Source organism: Mastigoproctus giganteus, chromosome 13 (genome assembly GCF_048544385.1).
Source record: "Mastigoproctus giganteus isolate SK-2022 chromosome 13, ASM4854438v1, whole genome shotgun sequence".
Lineage (NCBI taxonomy): Eukaryota > Metazoa > Arthropoda > Arachnida > Uropygi > Thelyphonidae > Mastigoproctus > Mastigoproctus giganteus.
This window is the reverse complement of record NC_143587.1, coordinates 65394074-65411665: the sequence shown is the minus strand read 5'-3', so window position 1 is coordinate 65411665 and position 17592 is coordinate 65394074. Positions and strand designations below refer to the sequence as shown.

At 35.7% G+C, this 17592-nt stretch overlaps 1 protein-coding gene across 7 annotated transcripts in view; it reads left to right on the top strand.

The window, feature by feature from the left end:
* LOC150076131 (irregular chiasm C-roughest protein-like) overlaps positions 1-17592 on the top strand; it is a 565240-nt gene that overhangs the window by 359359 nt on the left and 188289 nt on the right. For all 7 annotated transcript variants that reach the window (XM_090388091.1, XM_090388093.1, XM_090388094.1 and 4 more), the window contains one exon: positions 8550-8726. In XM_090388091.1, the coding sequence (XP_090244217.1) occupies positions 8576-8726 (151 nt within the window). In that variant the 5' untranslated portion in view covers positions 8550-8575. The remainder of the gene's footprint in view (positions 1-8549; positions 8727-17592) is intronic.

Below are 17592 nucleotides of genomic sequence, written 5' to 3'. Positions count from 1 at the left end.
CTCTTTTAAAGCATTAAAACTGGCCCAACAGAAGACATGTCTTCAGGTAGTGCACATATGGTTTTATGGTTTTAAGAGAGCTATGCCATGCATGAATTACGACCTAATGATCATGCTGCTAGACTCCGTTATTGTAATTGGTTTAGGGCAAAGCAAAGTTCATAGCAAAGTGTTATCCAACTTTTTTTCCGATGAAGCATGGTTTCATCTGAGCAGCTATGTTAATAGTCAGAACGATCGAATATGGAGTTCGGACAATCCATATGGATATCATGAAAGTCCATTGCATTTGATTAAAATTGGCTTTTGGTGTACGCTCTCATGGCGGAGCATTATTGGTCCAATATCCTTGGAGGACACTTAACATCGGAACATTATCAAAACATTTTATCGCTTTGCTTGAGGTTGATGAGTGGTATTCCTGGTTTCAGAAAGACGGAGCGACTTGCCATACGCGAACTATCATTTGAATCATTGCCAGAATTATTTTTGGAGAACGGTTGATTGAACACGGCTTATTACCGCCCCCAGGTCACTCGACTCATCTCCAACAGATTTCTTTCTACGGATCCATCTCAAATGACTAGTTTACGCCAGTAACCCTAACACCATAGAACAACTGAAAACGAACATCTCAGGGCAAAAATATACCAAACAACTATTCGAGGAGCGGCACAGAATATAGTGAGACAAGTGAATGCCTGCATTCAGTAGAATGGTGAGCACTTCCAGCATCTTTTGTGAACTGCATTTAAGTAATTATTTCATTGTGTTTTACATATTTGGTTGTTATTATATTAAATATTATGAATTGAAACTGCGGCTGCGTTTAAAAATGAACGCCCGGTAGTATGATCGTAAAGTCGTGCAAAAAGAAGTGCACAAAAATTAATGGATTAATGGTGTTAAAAATTGAAATAATTTCTTAAAATAACGCTATTCTGCATTATCTTTTTTCATTCGACCGTTCGGAGATGTGGTTGTCTCTTCAGTGACAATGACAGCGCTTGGGCTCTTTAGAAAAGACTAAATTTGTCCACGTAGTCAACGTAAAGTGACCAATATCGTTTTTAATCGGATAACATCACCCATCAAGCGAATCCATTATCCATTAAAACCTCAAGGCACTGCTATGATTGGTTTTCTAACTATTTGGTGCCATCATCAGACAACAGGTATCTCTATTAGCAAACCTTGTGTTGAGCGCTGAAGATGTGTATGTTCATCGCTCAACACAAGATTTATACCGAATATAAACGAGCAGCCAATCGGTAGATTCGGAAGAAAACTTATGATTTCAAACGATACTAAATCACGTGTATATTCTAATTAATAGGGTATTAATTAATATATACACGTGATTTACTAATTGGAAACTGTACATCATTATTAGAGAAAAAGCTCGCTGGCCATCTACAGCTCGCGGCCGTTTTTATGATGTTATGAATTCAAATTTTATAGAATCTTAACCCGATATATGGCCCGCCCACAATTTCTATCGTCGTATTTTCATCAATATTGGCCCGCTGACGAAAAATTTTGAGAACCACTGCCGTGTTACGTAGGCTGCGTTAGCCCAATTCTGTATATAATAGAGAAGCTATTTTAAGAGAGTAGCACTATTAAAAAAAAAAAAAAAAAAAACTTTTGAAATAGCAGCCATTGTTTTATTTTATTAATAGTTCATATGTTAGTTAATTGAATAGATAAAAGGCTTTTATCTATACATGTATACAATACAGTGCAAAATTGGTGTTGGTATTTTCTTTTCTTTATTTTATTTATTTATTTATATTTTTTGTTAATCTGGCTTCAAGAATGAAAATTTACGAGGTCACAAATGATAATAATAATAATTTAAGTTTTTATTCGGTATTATTTAAGGTAGTACAGGAGGCAAAGAGTGAATAAGGGAACAGAACTTTGTGACATATCTGCACTAGCTGAAAAGTTAGAAGTCAAAGAGCCATATACCATCACACGCAGTGAGAGGTCACATAAAAAAACTGTCTACATTGCCAAACGCACATTCATGTGTTGTTGTGGCCGACCCCAGGGTTTCCTCCATTAGCTTGCAAAACGCACACAGAATATGGAAGATTAGTTAGAAGACCCTTATATCTAAACAAGATATAAGGGTTTTCTATCTCGTGGGTAGCATAGTTGATACAATCACCGTCCTCCCCACACCGTGTGGAAAATGACGTGAGTAATTTTTATGGCCCTCATTCACGACGTGGCTGACTTAGTCAGTCTCAGGCTAGGGTAGCATGGTTTTTTTTTTCTCCCGGAAACTCGAGTTTTTCGTCCAGCAAACCGAAAATCGACCACAGAATACACACTATATACGGGGCAATATGGCCTTAGTCGCCAATGCTCCTAAAACTACAATAACAAACCTGATCAAGAGCATTAATGTCTAAACTGCCTGAGTTTTCGCCGAAATTTTCCATAAAGTTATCCAGTGATCAATAATATAACGCAAGATACTCTATCTGTAGATCAACACTGATGGAATTCATATTGGCGATCATTAATCATGAAAGGTTTCAAAATAGTGTCAACAGTTGGCTGTTGATGGATTTCTACATTGTGTTTGGAAAAAAAGAGTTGAGTGAAGTGTAATAGGACGATAACTGGAAGGGAAGGATTTTTCACCCTTTTTATGAATCAGCTGGATATAAGGAAATTTCCACGCAGAAGAAAATTTTCTCATATCTAGCAAAACAAGAGAGTGTAAAAAGGTAACCAAAAACTTTAAAGTATACAGGAATTATAATTATCGCTACGTTATAAACTGTTTTCTCTGTCTATTCATCATGGACTGGACTGTCGCGAGATTGAATATCTGTCGAGAGTGAAACTCAGTAGTTTTTATGTGTTAAACTCCAGTACGATTACCATTATTAACTAATTCTATTCGAAGGACTAGTATAAAGATGGGGGGAGGGGAATAAACTATAACCTTGGTGGTATACTGCATTAAATGCTATGATAGAACGTCTTCCATTATAAATCAGTCCTCTTTTCCTGACAGCAGGAAGAACAATCGGAGAGAGAAATGCGATTATAAAACAAGTTAACACACATAGACGTTCTCGCCAGCTGTCGTCATCTTGAATCAGCGTCGTAGTTCAAGAAGAATGTGGGGCTGCTTGTGTCATTACTCGAGTTCCCCGTGCGTGCTACGGAAAAGCACAAATGCACGCGATCCAGACGACAACCAATACGTAAAAGAATGAAATACATCCAACAGCGGAATTCAATGGTTCCTAATTAGGTTGTGTTTCCTTGGTATTCTTTGGGGGGTTTATTGTGCTCGCACACACACACACACACACACACACTCTACATATTATCGTTCATTGCATTCGGCAATGGCAAACTGTCGTCCAAACCACAGTATTTAGATGCTCTGTTTCCGGAGTGTTTGGAGAAAACGAATCAAACGTGCAGTGCCATTTTCTTTCTTAAGTAATGGAGAATTTGTGCGGTAATTTGATTTTATTTGCATGACATCAAACAGCTCATCAAAAAATAACAGTCCAATAGCCCTAAATATCGCATCGCTGTACTATAACAGTTCTTTAACGTGCTACAAATTAAATTTCGACTGAAGTGAACAGAAATTATAGATTTTAACAGAAATTGTTCATAACGAGGGGGAATTATATAGGCTTTTCGTAATTACTCTTTTATTGATTATGTACTTTACCGCTTTATTTCCATTTAATTATTTTGTATATTTATGCCATGAATAACCCCACATTAAAGAAATGACGCAAGATGTAAAAAAGCATGCGTCATTAAAGATGATCGCATTGTGATCCGTTATAATAATGGTGTTACCATAATTCCCTTCCCTGCAGTTCTTTGTCTGAACAAAATAAATTTTAAATGCAATTCAAATATACAATAATTTCTCGATTTACGAATAGCATGCTCTACTAGGAAGTAGTTCGTAAACTGGGAGCAATTTTCCAATGAATACACTATGTGGTCACTTTATTAGGTACACCAAACGTTTTCTGGAAATGGAGAGCTTCTTCAATAGTTGTATCGCGTTTACGTACTATGCGAATTAAAACAGGTGAGCAAATGCATAGGGATGTTATGTGTGCGTGATTCAGTGCGAGGAGTAAAATGAAAAATTTAAGTGACTTTGAATTTGACACCAGACGCGCCGATATGAGTATCTATGAAACCTCAACCCTGCTGGGATTTTCAAGTATGACTGTGTCTAGGATGTATCGACATTGGTCCAATAACCAAATAACGTCCAGCCAACGGTGATCACGTGGCCAAAACCAGCTCTTTGATGCAAGAGGGTCAATGGATGGTGACAAGACTTGACAGAAAGGCAATAGTCAGCCAAATAACAATGCAGTACAACTAGTAATCAGAGGGGCATTTCAGATTTCAGAAAGCACAAGTCGTCGTACCTTGCCACGGATGGGATATCGCAGTATACGACCGAAGAGGATTTCATTCCTGTCAAAACTTTGCCTTTTACGACGAACCCTGGTTCCTGATGTTTCACTCTGACAGGAGGATCAGAATATGGTGGAAAGCATGTCCATTGACCCATCCAGCCAGGTGTCAACGATACAAACTGGGTTGTAGTGTAATAGTGAAAGCTGGGTTTTTGCGGTGCACATGGGCTCATTGATACTAGTGGAGCAACGTTTGAGTGTCCCAGGTTATCTGGAAACTTTTTCGACCGGGTGCATCTCTTTATGGCTGCAATAAGTATATCCATCTTCGAATGGGTTCTTCCAATAGGATAACGTGTCATGTCACAAGTCTAGAACTATGCAGAAGTGGTCACATGAGAGTGAATTCAGCCGATTGAGATCCCGCTGACAGGATCTCAATCTAACTGATGATAGTGAACTTCATTTCGCCTTCCAGTTCGAAAAATTTTATTCTGCGCAACTATAACTTCTCGAATATCCGCCACCAATTTCTTAAAAGCTGATCTCCAATCCGATGTAAAGTTCAATAATTCTAAAAGTTTTATATACCTTTCTAGAGTCCATATATTCGGAATAACAAGACTAGCAGTCTACATGGGTTAAAATTGCCGAATTTTACTCAACCAGTCTGACGAGTGTTTGGCTCAACCTGTCCAGGGAATTCATGTTGTGCATACTCGATCAAAATTCGACCTTTTTTCACACACAACCTTATTCAGGCGCTAATTTTATTGTTTTGAATTTATGCCGAGGTATTTAAGGTCGTGAGGCATCAGTTTATTATGAATTTAAACTACGCAGGCTCCGGTCCTACATCGCAGAAAGAAGGCTGCTGTTCACCATCAAGATGGCCACCGGTAAAATTACAGAGCCGAACTTCTGGGATCACTGCTCTTGGCGCATTCCTCCCCCTTATCTCCGGTCTTCAGCACAGCTGCTAGCAAACCGTAACCGGCTAGTACTAACCGACAGATTCCTGCCAAAGCAAATGCTGCCCTCACTGCAAGCCATCGACGGGGACCTCCAAGAAGTGGTCAATAATAAAAAATACAGGAAGGGTATCCTCGTCGAACTGAAAATGTAAAACTGTGCCTTGTTAATAATCTGATTTATCTTTTTTTCTCATGTGTATCTCTTTTGTAAATATGTTTTGTTAACCCCTGGCACCACCATGCCGTGACGTGACTAATTGTATGTCTATCATTGCTGCAATTAAAGATTCTATTCTATTCTATACTTGAATTCTATGGTCTGTTTGCCTGTTTCGCTGGAAGGAAAACCGAGAGATTCCGAATTTTTTTTCTCCCGGAAAAAAAATTCGGAATCTTCGGCCGAGATCAACTAACTTAGCCATAAGGTCTCAGGCGAGCTTTGCATGGGTTTTCTTCCCGGAAACATCACAGAAACCCATAAAAGTTTCTCTAATTTCTGGGTTCTTGTCCCACGAGGGGACTCACAGCCACTGCTAGAGATACGTTTATGATAATTAATTCAGTTAACTGTCAGTCACATATGTTTATATCTCCTCCGTAAAAAGTTTGGATACAAACCTGTCGGAGGTTAGTACTATAATTATGAACACTACAAATCAAAACAGTAAATCTTTCTTCATCTTTATCCATTGTGGGTGGCATAGTGGTCGTAATCACCATCTTCCCACACTGGATGGAAAAGGCGAAAAAAAAAAAAAAAAAAAAAAAAAAACCCAAAAAAACATTAGAATCCTGCCAATGGCACGAGGAATTTTTCACAATAGGTTGGGTTAATCGGTCTCAGGCGAGCTTTGCATGGGTTTTCTTCCCGGAAACTTGGGTTGTTTGTTCAGCAAACTACAAACCGACTGCAGAAACATGTAATTACAGACACAATATACTGACGCCTTTTAGCCATAGTTGCTTTGCTGCTTAACACATGCACGCACTTAACTCCATCTCTGCCTTTTCATTTGTACGGTCATCAGTAGCAAATTTACTACTTGAGGTGGTCCCTGTTAAGCACCAAAACAACTAAGACTGTGAGGCATCAGTAATGGCGTGTATTTTTCGGTCAGTTACCTGTTTGTCGGACGAAAACTCCTTTTGGGAGTTAAAATCATGCAATTCTAACTCAACACCAACTGACTCGCTGCGTTATGGGAAAAAGCCATAAAAGTTCTTTCGGTCTTTGATGGGATTCGAACCCAAGCTTTCCAATGTGGAAGGACGGTAATCGTAATCACTGCGCTAAACTCCAAGTCTTACTACACTTGCTTGGAACAACAGTCAGTTCAGAGATTTCGCCTTGCACTTTGGTGGCTACAACTACGAAATATAACAGATACATGACATTTATTTATCATGCACGTGTTATATTTCGTATTTGTAGTTTATTTTTAATAAAAAATATATTCGTTTCAATATTTAATATATAATTTTCAACTCAAAAAGAAGCGAAATTTTATATTATTAGTACAGTAGTAAATATCAGAGTTCAACCCCAAACTCGCTTTACTTTTCATCATTTATTCCTTCTACTCGTATTTTTATTCTTTGGAATAACCTTCATTCGTATGTATTTCTGGAAAATTATAATTTACAGAACTTCAAATAAGTCCAATATCAACAAGTAGTTTCTGTCTTATCAGCCTTTAGTTCATAATAGTGTTGGGCATAATCGAATGATTAGTAATCGATTATCGAAATACAGTATATATCATATATATACGAGATTGAAATATATATTATTTATATTTTTTCGGCTTGTTTATTCCTTGTTACAGTCATTGTTGATTTTATTATTTTCTTACTGTATATAGTATAATATATTATGACCCATCGATTATGTCCATCACTGAGTCGCACACGGTATTAGAATATGTACTATCGGTTCCTCTGCTTTGCATTTGGAGTTACCATAAAAAAAAAGAGACAAAAAAAAAAAAAACAAGCATTTGCAAATTGTTTATTTTTTTATTTTAGCGAATTACTGTAATCAGTATTGTAATTAATGCTATTTTAACGAATTACTATTATTAAATATGCTAGTGTTAAAAAATTAACAGGAGTAAATTCTTTAACAAATCATTTATTACAGTCGTGACAAAATACAAACCTGTTATAAGTACGCCGTTAATTTGATAATTATAAAAGTTTGCTCTAAAAATATCTGAGCGCACCTAACTATTTAAAAATAGCCTACAGTTTTAGAATTTGCTACTGAAATTTTTATAACCATTTCCTGCGACAAGATGCAAATAAAATATGTTAATAGCTGTAATCATGTCGCAGTTAGCATAAACAAATCACTGAATTTTACCCTATGACAACGCATGCCTGCGTGACAATAAATCACGCGATACGTGCTATTACATCCGGGAACTTAACTGCAGAGTAGCAACATATACAGCGGGTTTATTTGATGCTTGCAGCAGATTGTGATTATATTCTGATTTACTTTCTTTCTGGTATGAATTTTTGAATATTTTCTGAGTTGTATTTTATTAATATTACACCTGAGTGGTATTAATTTTTTATTTGTTGTTTGTAAGCATTATTTATTGACTCATACCGTGCGTTATTCCGTATTTATACAAAGTATAAGGTTAGAGGTTAATAAGGTCATTGGAAATACAGTATTAATATTAATATTTCTATTTCGTCTGTTGTCCTTTTTGTCCTTCTGAATTTCTTTTAATCTTGCAATTTGAATAATGTTTGATTTGAATATTTGATTAATTAATGTCAGACATTTTAATTCTTTTTTTTTTTTATTGTGGCGATTTCAAAAGAATATAAATATTTATTAACCGTTTATTTTTTTCTTTTAATATTATTCATATTGATATAAATAGCACAATCTCTGACATAAAATAGATATTATTTACGGCCCATCATATTAAAACTTTAAAATTTTCCTTCATGCTTAATATACAGTAGATAGCTAATTTGACATTAACTTATTTGTATTAGAGAAAAAAGGTGCAGTTTTTACTTTTGACTCTTTCATATCTAAAATTTTTTTTTTGACTTTTTCATATCTAACCTTGTACCGTTATTTTTATATGTTAACCACGTTATTTTTGCCCAATTTTATTAGGTGTTCAAATTTTTCATTCGACCAAGATGGTGCTATATAGGTGGAGTATTACGCGGTTTCATGGAGTAAACGCACGGATATACGTCAGTAGGAGGGTTTTACCGGCATTCCTGGCATTCCAAGTTGTCCTGAGGCTCTGGTTCCTTCCATGCGCGTGGACAGAAGAAGAAGAAAATGGTAAGCTATTTTATTTATTTATCTGTTTATAGACGCTTTAAAAATTTTAGGTAAAAGTCAACTCCAATGCACGGTTTGAGTTTGTTCTCAAATTAATTTTCAGATTATTTGAAATTGATCTTGATATTTGTGCACAAAGGTAAAATTTATACAGACTGGTAATTACACATAATCACATAAAGCTTAAGTACCAAAAATAAATAAATAAATAAATATTACGTTTACGTAATCGTTAATGCCCTTGAGGTAAACTCCGGCAGTGGAAATTTACTAAATGTTAGATATACATAATACGGTACAAAAATTGCAGTGTTTGGAGATATAAATCTCTTTATTGTGTACTACAATGGTAGCTGCAAAGTGTGCTAATTTAATTTCAATTGCCTTCCGGTATCAGCGATGGAAACTGCTGAATGACAGCATAAATTGATCGTATCAGGTTATCTCTTTGTCCAGTGCCCGGCCGGAAAATGAAACTTGTGCTTGGTTTGTTGTGTGTAATGGAATAATTTATTTCGACTGTTGCTAACCTCCGTTTTTTTTTTTTTTTTTTTTTTTTTCCCCTTTAAGTATAGGCAGTATAAATTTTTAAGGATAAAGATTTTTAGAATGAAATAGCATAATAAGACGGACTGGAAAAGTGTGTAGGTGACCTGCATATTTAACAGGAAACGTCTTAATTTCGGTCATAATTTTTTTGGGGGTATCCGGGGATAGTTCTTCGGGTAGCATATAGTTGGAGTCGAAACGGGCTTCGAATAAGAAGTGTTGATAGTTTGCGAAAATAAATTCTGGGCTGTCGTAATGATGGGCATAATTGAGAGGCACAATCGAAAATTTCGATTGTGGTAAATAATTAGAATAATGGATTAGGATAAACAAATTGAAATTCATAATCGAAATATCGCTGCCAGAGGAGAGGTGGGGGAGAGGGAGAGAGCGCAAACTTTCAAATCGAATCCTTCACTGTAATTTAATTTTTTTTTTTGACTTTTGCTTTTTCCGATTTCACAATGGATTATGCTCATCTCTGGTCTATCGTGTGAGCATAACGTATAAAGTAACAAAGTGGAAGAATTTGTTTTGTATTCTTTTGTGTTTTATTTATTCTGTTTAATTTATATTGATTTTAATGATTTGCGACTTTATTTTTGCGTATATATTTGTGACGATTCCGTTTGTGCAGTGCTTCCCTTACAATCGCATGTGCAGATTTAATCAAGACAGCTCCGATGCTGCTTCTCTTCGACAGCCACATGGGGATCTTTCATTCTTAAAAGATCCTTACTATCTCGTTTATCTCCTTGTAAGCCGGTTCTTCTTCGACATCATCAGCTTTCTATGAGGTTCTTCTATCATTATTAGTTTCTTTGTTTCTTGGAATTAATATCTACCAAATGTGCTGTTGGGATGAGACCGTTCCACATAAAGAATTAAAAAGAAAAAAAAAAAAAAAACGTCTACTCTAAAAGCAGCGCCCAATTCGTTTGTTGATACCAGCTTCAAATCTTTCAGATCGTTTTCAGTCTTGCGTCAAATTCAATTTGATTATCCATCACGCTGTGCATTTTATGATCATCATTTATCTTCTTTAGAATTGCAGATCTTATTACCTCTATATGGGTTCCGGTAACTGCATTTCACGTACTTTGATCCCAGTTCTGTTGATTGCAATGTTGCATATCCAGTTATTTTTGCTGTCGAAATATTTGTTTACTTTTTTATTGGGTTCGTTATCCCGATTTCACCAGTATCTTTGTTACGGCAAAGAGAAAGTCATAAATGTTGGAGAGACTGCGAATAGGGAAGGAATCGCAAATAGATCATTCTCAGAGCAGCTCAGGGGATGGGATATTATTGTCACTGAAGTTATATGAGCGACATTAGTAGCCGTGCTCCTATATATTCGGTTTTGCGATTATTTATTATGAGGTCGTTTTAAAGATGAAATGTTTAAGAGACGGTTGTTAAGATGATTCGAATCTTGAAAGTGCAATTCTTTGCTGATGTTCATTTCTGTGAAGAGCAAGTCAGCTTCTTACAGTTGTGAATTTAAAGAAAGCGGAAATTTTCTGATCATTACGTTATATGGAATAATGAATGTCACGTGGCTCTGTTATTCATTGCTACTTTATTTGAAATGCAAGCGTTTTTGATTAGTTCATCAAAATTTTTGTATAGTACTTCCTGAGTGGAAAAGCGCCACTTTGATTAAAAGTTTTACAACTTCATAATATTAAAATACGTAATTTGGAACGATTAGGTCAGATTCCTAATTATCTGAATTATGAAGTTAATAATAAAATGACCGGAATAATTCTGTGAGAAACAGTGAATAAATCACTTCATGGAAGTCCTTTTAGTAGTGCTGGCATTACTGTCATTTATTCGCCCACTTCATCCAAAATGAGACCCTTTAAAAAGGATTTTTTGTTTGTTTCGTTTTGGAAACACGAAAGAGTCAGATGTAACGAGATCAAGCTTTTCTTTTTAAAAGTTGTGTGCGATTCTTTGATGAGCAATTATTTTGATACTAAAAAGAACAGCACGATCATCTTAGGATTTGATATTTTTTTCATTTCATTTTTAGGCTAGTAACCATGGACTTTCCCATTGGAGACTTCAGTGTTTTATTACGGTATGCTACTGCAAAACCCAAGGCTTGTCATTAATTATAATTTGTCCAAGAGGTTTGATTCTTTGAATTTTTTTTTTGAAAGGTCAGAACAGATTTCTTTGTTTTTAGTTTATGCTAGGTGCTGAGATTTTTCGGTACCATCTTGGCACGGACTTTCTTATTCAAGTTGAAAATTAAGATAATTTCAATCACGTCTTTGGTTTTTCCTGTTCATCTTCAGTTCTACTAACTTCCGAACGACTGACGATCATTTGGATCACTTTTTAATCAATTCTTGAAGATGACAGCCGGTTGGATCATCCATCATCTTAAACGTCTTCTCTTTCTTCTTAAAATCTCTTAACCATCACAGAAACCTGTGCTCCCCGCATTGCTCTGTTCTATAAACATTTTTGTATTTGGTAAATGCCCGCGGTGTTGTTCTTCAATTAAAAAAAAAAAAAAAAGTTACAATCTGTAGTGTTCATGACATCTGATAAAAAAACACAGTTTCATTTCAGTGTTCTGTGACCTTTCTACAAAAAACCCCGTCAGCGCACTGGACAACAATATCCTATCTGGATTGGAATCACTTCACTAAATGGTTTTTCCTATTTTATTTTCCCTGATTTTCACTTCTTGCGAAAACCTATATTGATAAGTGACTTATTGGCCCTTTCGGGGATTATATCCCCCCCCCACTCTGCCCTTTCCTTCCCCGAAAGGTACAGATGCATCATTAATTTGCATCCAATAATCAAAACTAGGTTGCAAATTGATAATTTGCAACCTGGATGATGACATATTTCATTAATATGTACAGTACTTTCGGTTTTCTAAGATGGCGCCTCTAGGCTGTAACTGCAAGCAGAATTATAGCTGACTTACGATCGCCGGGTGCGCTAAAAATAGCCATATTAATAGCAGCGAGAAAAGCGATAGGCGGCTAAAGAAAAGCTGTATTAATAGCAGGGAAGGAGAAAAGCAACAAGTGGCTAAAGAATAGCCGTATATAATGCTATATAGTAGAGACGGCCAGCCGAATGACTTTGAGCCGCTGTTTGTTTTTCTCCTGATATCAAGTTGAAATTGAAGTTTCCAATTTTTTTTTTTTTTTTTTTTGCCAAAATATTTTAAATTAAAAAGTTATGCTTCTTTTACGTTATTTTTCTCATGTGAGTTTCCTGGTTACAGATTTGTCGTTCGAAAGTTTTCTACTTTTAATTCCGCATTTTCTTGATATTACCGTTTAGTAAATATGAATATTTGGATTTACCTGGGATGTAAGGGAGTGAGATTTGCCTATATTTATTATTATGGCCTTATTTATTTTTCATTCCATCACAGTATTCTCTTAAGTCTTAATGCTTTTTTATGTTTTGGTTGTTAAACCCGCTTTATCTCTTTCGATAAAATTTTGCCAGACTATTGTCAAATTATACGGCCCTCTATCGTATGGTTTTGGAACTGCATCGGAAATTGAATGAGAATCGAAGTCGGTGGTAGAAGCGACACTACCTTTTTTTTGCCACTTTTACCCTTCTCCTACCACACGTTGGCGATTCGTTGTAACATAAAGAAAGGAGTATCTTTGACCTCGTATCTTTGGTAGATCGTCATTCGCACGTGCCACTGCCTTTCTGCCTGCAAGCCGTCTCTCTCTCTCTCTCTCTCTCTCTCTCTCTCTCTCTCTCTCTCTGCATCTGTAGCCGTGGACAGTGAACAGCTGCCACTGATAGTGAAAGGAAATGGTGAAAGGAAAATGTACGGAAAAGAGGGAGTGCGTGCATTCGTGCCGCAGACCGCTCCGTAATAATAGTGAAAAGGACTTTGCTCGCTACCACAAAAAGAGTGGGAACCAAGTCCTGGGACTGATAAGACCAGAACATATTGGGGTGGTGTTGCAGCAATAGCATCAACTCCTTCTCTGTATCTTGTTCGAGAGGTGCACTCTTCTATCATGACAGGTATTTACGATGCGTAAACGAATTCATCTCTGGTCCGATAGTCCATAAAGGCAATATACTACTTGCGCCTGCTACTTCTCTAGCACCGGAAATCAAAGATACAGTATTAGTTTACTTTACGCACATTACTTTAGAGCTATTCGGCGAAAACGGCTTTTTTTTCTTTCTTTCTTTCCGACCTTCCTTCCTTCCTTCCTTCCTTGGTCGCTTTCGTATACATGGCATGGCGTTGATGTTTAGTCTGTACTGATAAACACGCTTCATTAGTTAGATGTGAGAGATGCTCTCATAATTTTTTTAATGTGTGTATTATTGGAACACGATACGGTTGCGACATTTTTTGATTTTTAAATGAATATAACAGATACGCTATACAAATTCGCCTTTATGGTTTAATTGTGGACTCAAGTTTTGAATTAGTGACTTCAGATGATTTTTAATTTCCGAATGCAAATTAAGTGAAAGCAAACAGATGGGTCTTTACCAAACTTTTCAGTGCTCTTTTTTTTTTTGTTTTTTGTATAATTTAACTCTTATTGTAACTGAAATATAAGTTAAATAAAATAAAATTACTGAAGGACCCTTTTATTGTAGCATAGAGCGAAATTAAAAAGAAGTTTATCATAAAGCGATATCTTTTAAGGCGTTTAAATGATTTGAATTGAGGTAGTGGCAGCGGAAAAAGTTTTGTAAACAACTAGCTACTCGTAAATTAATAATTCACCAGCGAAGTAGAAGTTTTCCGTCATTTTTTTTTTAAAAAAACTAGTCTCTTTCTAGCATTACTTAATGCTTATTTTAATCTGTGATGATATTGTATGTTTTATTAATTATTTATTCTATAATTTGAATTCATATTTCAGCTAATCCTAGTACTTTTTATTGTAGGTCATGGTGTGTGCAACTAAATTTCATGAAATTTGAATATAAAAATATTAACTTGGTAAACTTGAAACGAAAGTGAACTTTATAAGCAAAAGAAATATGGATGTGATTCATTGGAGGATAACATGCAGACGACTAATCGGTTTTTTTTTTTTTTTTATGTTTAATATGTAATACATTTCGTCTTTTGCATAGTAATAACTAATTTATTTATTTATTAATTACTTTAAACAGGTTAATCGAAATATAAGAATTCATGAAAGGATATTTTTTTTCTTTTTATAATTTTTGTCCCATTTTGATCTTTTTTTTTTTTTTTTTACGATAACTTATTGATAGATTCGGATAAATCCACTATTCGAGCATCCTAACCCCTCCTTAAGAAAAGGGAAGTTACTCTGATAATCGTTTCATCTTTCTCTCTTAAACGAGAGCGAAACGCGCGCGCGTACACAAACACACACGCACATACAAATCTGATTCAGCTTGTTCTGTTTGTTTGTGAATTGGGGCATACATACCTACATGCATCCTTGAAGTGTCCCCAAGTTTTTTTTTTTTTTTTTTTTTTTCCTCTTTGAATCGTTGTCCTAGGCCAAGCTTCATCGTCCATAAACATAAAAAGGTCTTCCAGGAGTATTATGTTTCGATCAGCCCTGGTGCCTCACGACAGTCCTTCGATGGGGTGATTGAATTCTCGAGGGCTATAAGACGGTCCAAGGGATTCTATCAGAGAAATAAGGTATTTAACGTTCGTTGGCCTACTACTATTGGTGATGTTGGGTTTGCCTCTGCTTTCATTTGGCTAGAGGCACAGTTATAGCTCGGGTGGTTACGTATATTGGCGTTGTTTAACATGAGTAGACTGCATTCTACCCTCTTAATAACTCCCGGTCCCTTGGTTTAGAGAAATATATATCACTTAAGTAATTCTTCCAATAGCTCAACGTATTAAATTGTTTTTCATTTTCCTGCTATATAAAATAAAAAGGAGAATTAAAAATGTAAATTGAATTCATGCCCAGATACCATTTTTTAATACTACATTGGTATGACGTTATGGTACGCTCCCCTCAACTTTCTTCTTGTAGTTCAATTATTTAGACACTTCAATTGCTTTAAGTATCTAAATAAAAGTTAAACTTTTTTCTTTTTTTTTTGGAAGACTAGTACATTATTGAAGTACGTTAAACGCTTGATAAATCACTGTTTCCGACCTGCTAAAAATATGGTGTTTCAGTAGTTGGTTCAATAAAATATGATGCTAAAAATATGACGTTTCAGTAGTTTATGAAGAATGATGCTAAAGTTAAAAAAAATAGTCAACGATGATTTAAAAGCCTATATTAGATATAGTTAAAAGGTATTCCATAATCCAACATTTAAGGGCACATCTTTTTAGTTGAGAGAGAGAGAGAGAGAGAGAGAGATTGGTGTTCTTTGCGGTAAGAGGATGAATCGATAGATCTGTGAAACTCTAGAAACAGAAAAAAAGGGACTAATGAAGAACCCTGTGGGTCTCTGTGTGGAATACAGTAAAAGGAAATGAAATCTACTGAAGTTAACGGAGGATATAAAAAAGAGAAGCGAATGAGTGAAATATATCGAGAAATAGCGTATGTGTTTACTTTGTTGTATCTTTAATAGGAAAAAAACTGTATTGGATGACTATTGACAAAAGAGTGAAAATAGATTTTAAAACACTTGAAAATTACAGTTATTTTGGTGACAGCAATTAAATTAAATACGGTGGTTAGACTGTAAATAATGGGTAAGGTGTCTCCATAGCCAGGTGGGCAGGAGCAGCAGTGCATAGCACACGCTTCTTGATTAGACCGGGGTTCGAGCCCGTGCCCACCAAATGTGCGGAAAGGTTAGGGAATGACCACCGCATATCCCAGGAGCAATATGGCCTTAGTTGCTAATGCTCGTAAAAACCAAATAACAAACAAATAATAGGATACGTTTTATCTCCCTTTTTCTGTAAATAAGTGAGCATACTTAAAAATGAATGGATAACTAACAACCCTGAAGACGATAGTTGACAAAATGGTTAGAATAGGAACAAGAAAGAGACAGACCACATCATTTCTCAAGAAAGGAGGTAGGATGCGCATGTGGACCTGGTGAGAAGGGTGTAAAATCTTTTAGATGAGTAATGATGGACCTAATTATCCTCGAAGAGGTACGAACCAAATGACTGAAGCAATCATCCTTACTAAGATCAAAGTAATAGCGGGAAAAGGAACCAGGAGTGTTAAAGTTTTCAAAACATATCAGCAGAAAGATTGACATTTATAAGAAATGAATTGATCGAAGTATTAGACTCATAGGCGGAGGGGCATGTGCCCTCCAATCGGGAATTAGAAATAACATAATAGAAACGACAGGCTAGACCAGTGGTTCCCAAGCTACTGAGATCTACAGACCCTTTCAAAAACCAAAAAAAGTTTACGGACTCCTTCAAAAATCAAAAAACATTTTGCGGACCCTCTAATATATATATACACAGGTAGTTCTCGACTTTACGAGTTAATTCGTTGCTAGCGCGCGCTCGTAAAGCGAAAACTCTTAAAACGGGAATTAAATCCCATAGATATAATGTTAAAAATAGGGGTTACGTTCTCAACAATGAAATTAGTTAGCTAATTAATTTATTATTAGCTCTTATCTTATTAGTTAGCTAATAAGATAAGATTGCCTTTAATATTTCGCAAGACTTTTACATAAAAAAGTATCCGGTAGAAAAACTAAGTCCATTTATACCCTTTTTGCTCTTCTCAGGTATCATTTGCAATCAGTCATTTATTACACGCCAATTATCTCGTTTTCTGTCAAGTTTGAGGTAATTCAAAATTCTAATTTTAATTCCTATGGGGATGAGGGGAGCACAAGTTCTCGTGTCAATTATGATAGTCTAGCCCAGCGTTTCCCACACTGGGGTCCGTAGACCAGTTCCAATGGGGTCCGCGAAACGGACCCTCTGGAACTGGTGATATTATTCGTTCTATGGATAGCAAATTGATGATATATTTATGTAAAAATAAGAATAAAGTTGAGTTGTTTTAAACATAAAACTTTGAATTTTTTTTATATACAGTATACAGGTAGTTCTCGCTTTACGTGTTTTCGTTTTACGATTTTTTTTTCAAAATATCAAGTATCAACAAAATCGAAAATATGAACATTAATTGCAAAAAATGAATGTTAAACATTCATAAATACCGCATTTCAAACTACGGGCGTAGCTATACAATACAGTGTACCCAGCTTTACGATATTAATCCGTTCCAGAGATACCATCGTAACATGAAAATATCGTAATGTGAACCCAATAACACATTGTTTTTTGGCAATTCGTTCCATGACCTCGGAAGTTGAAATTTTCGCTATATAA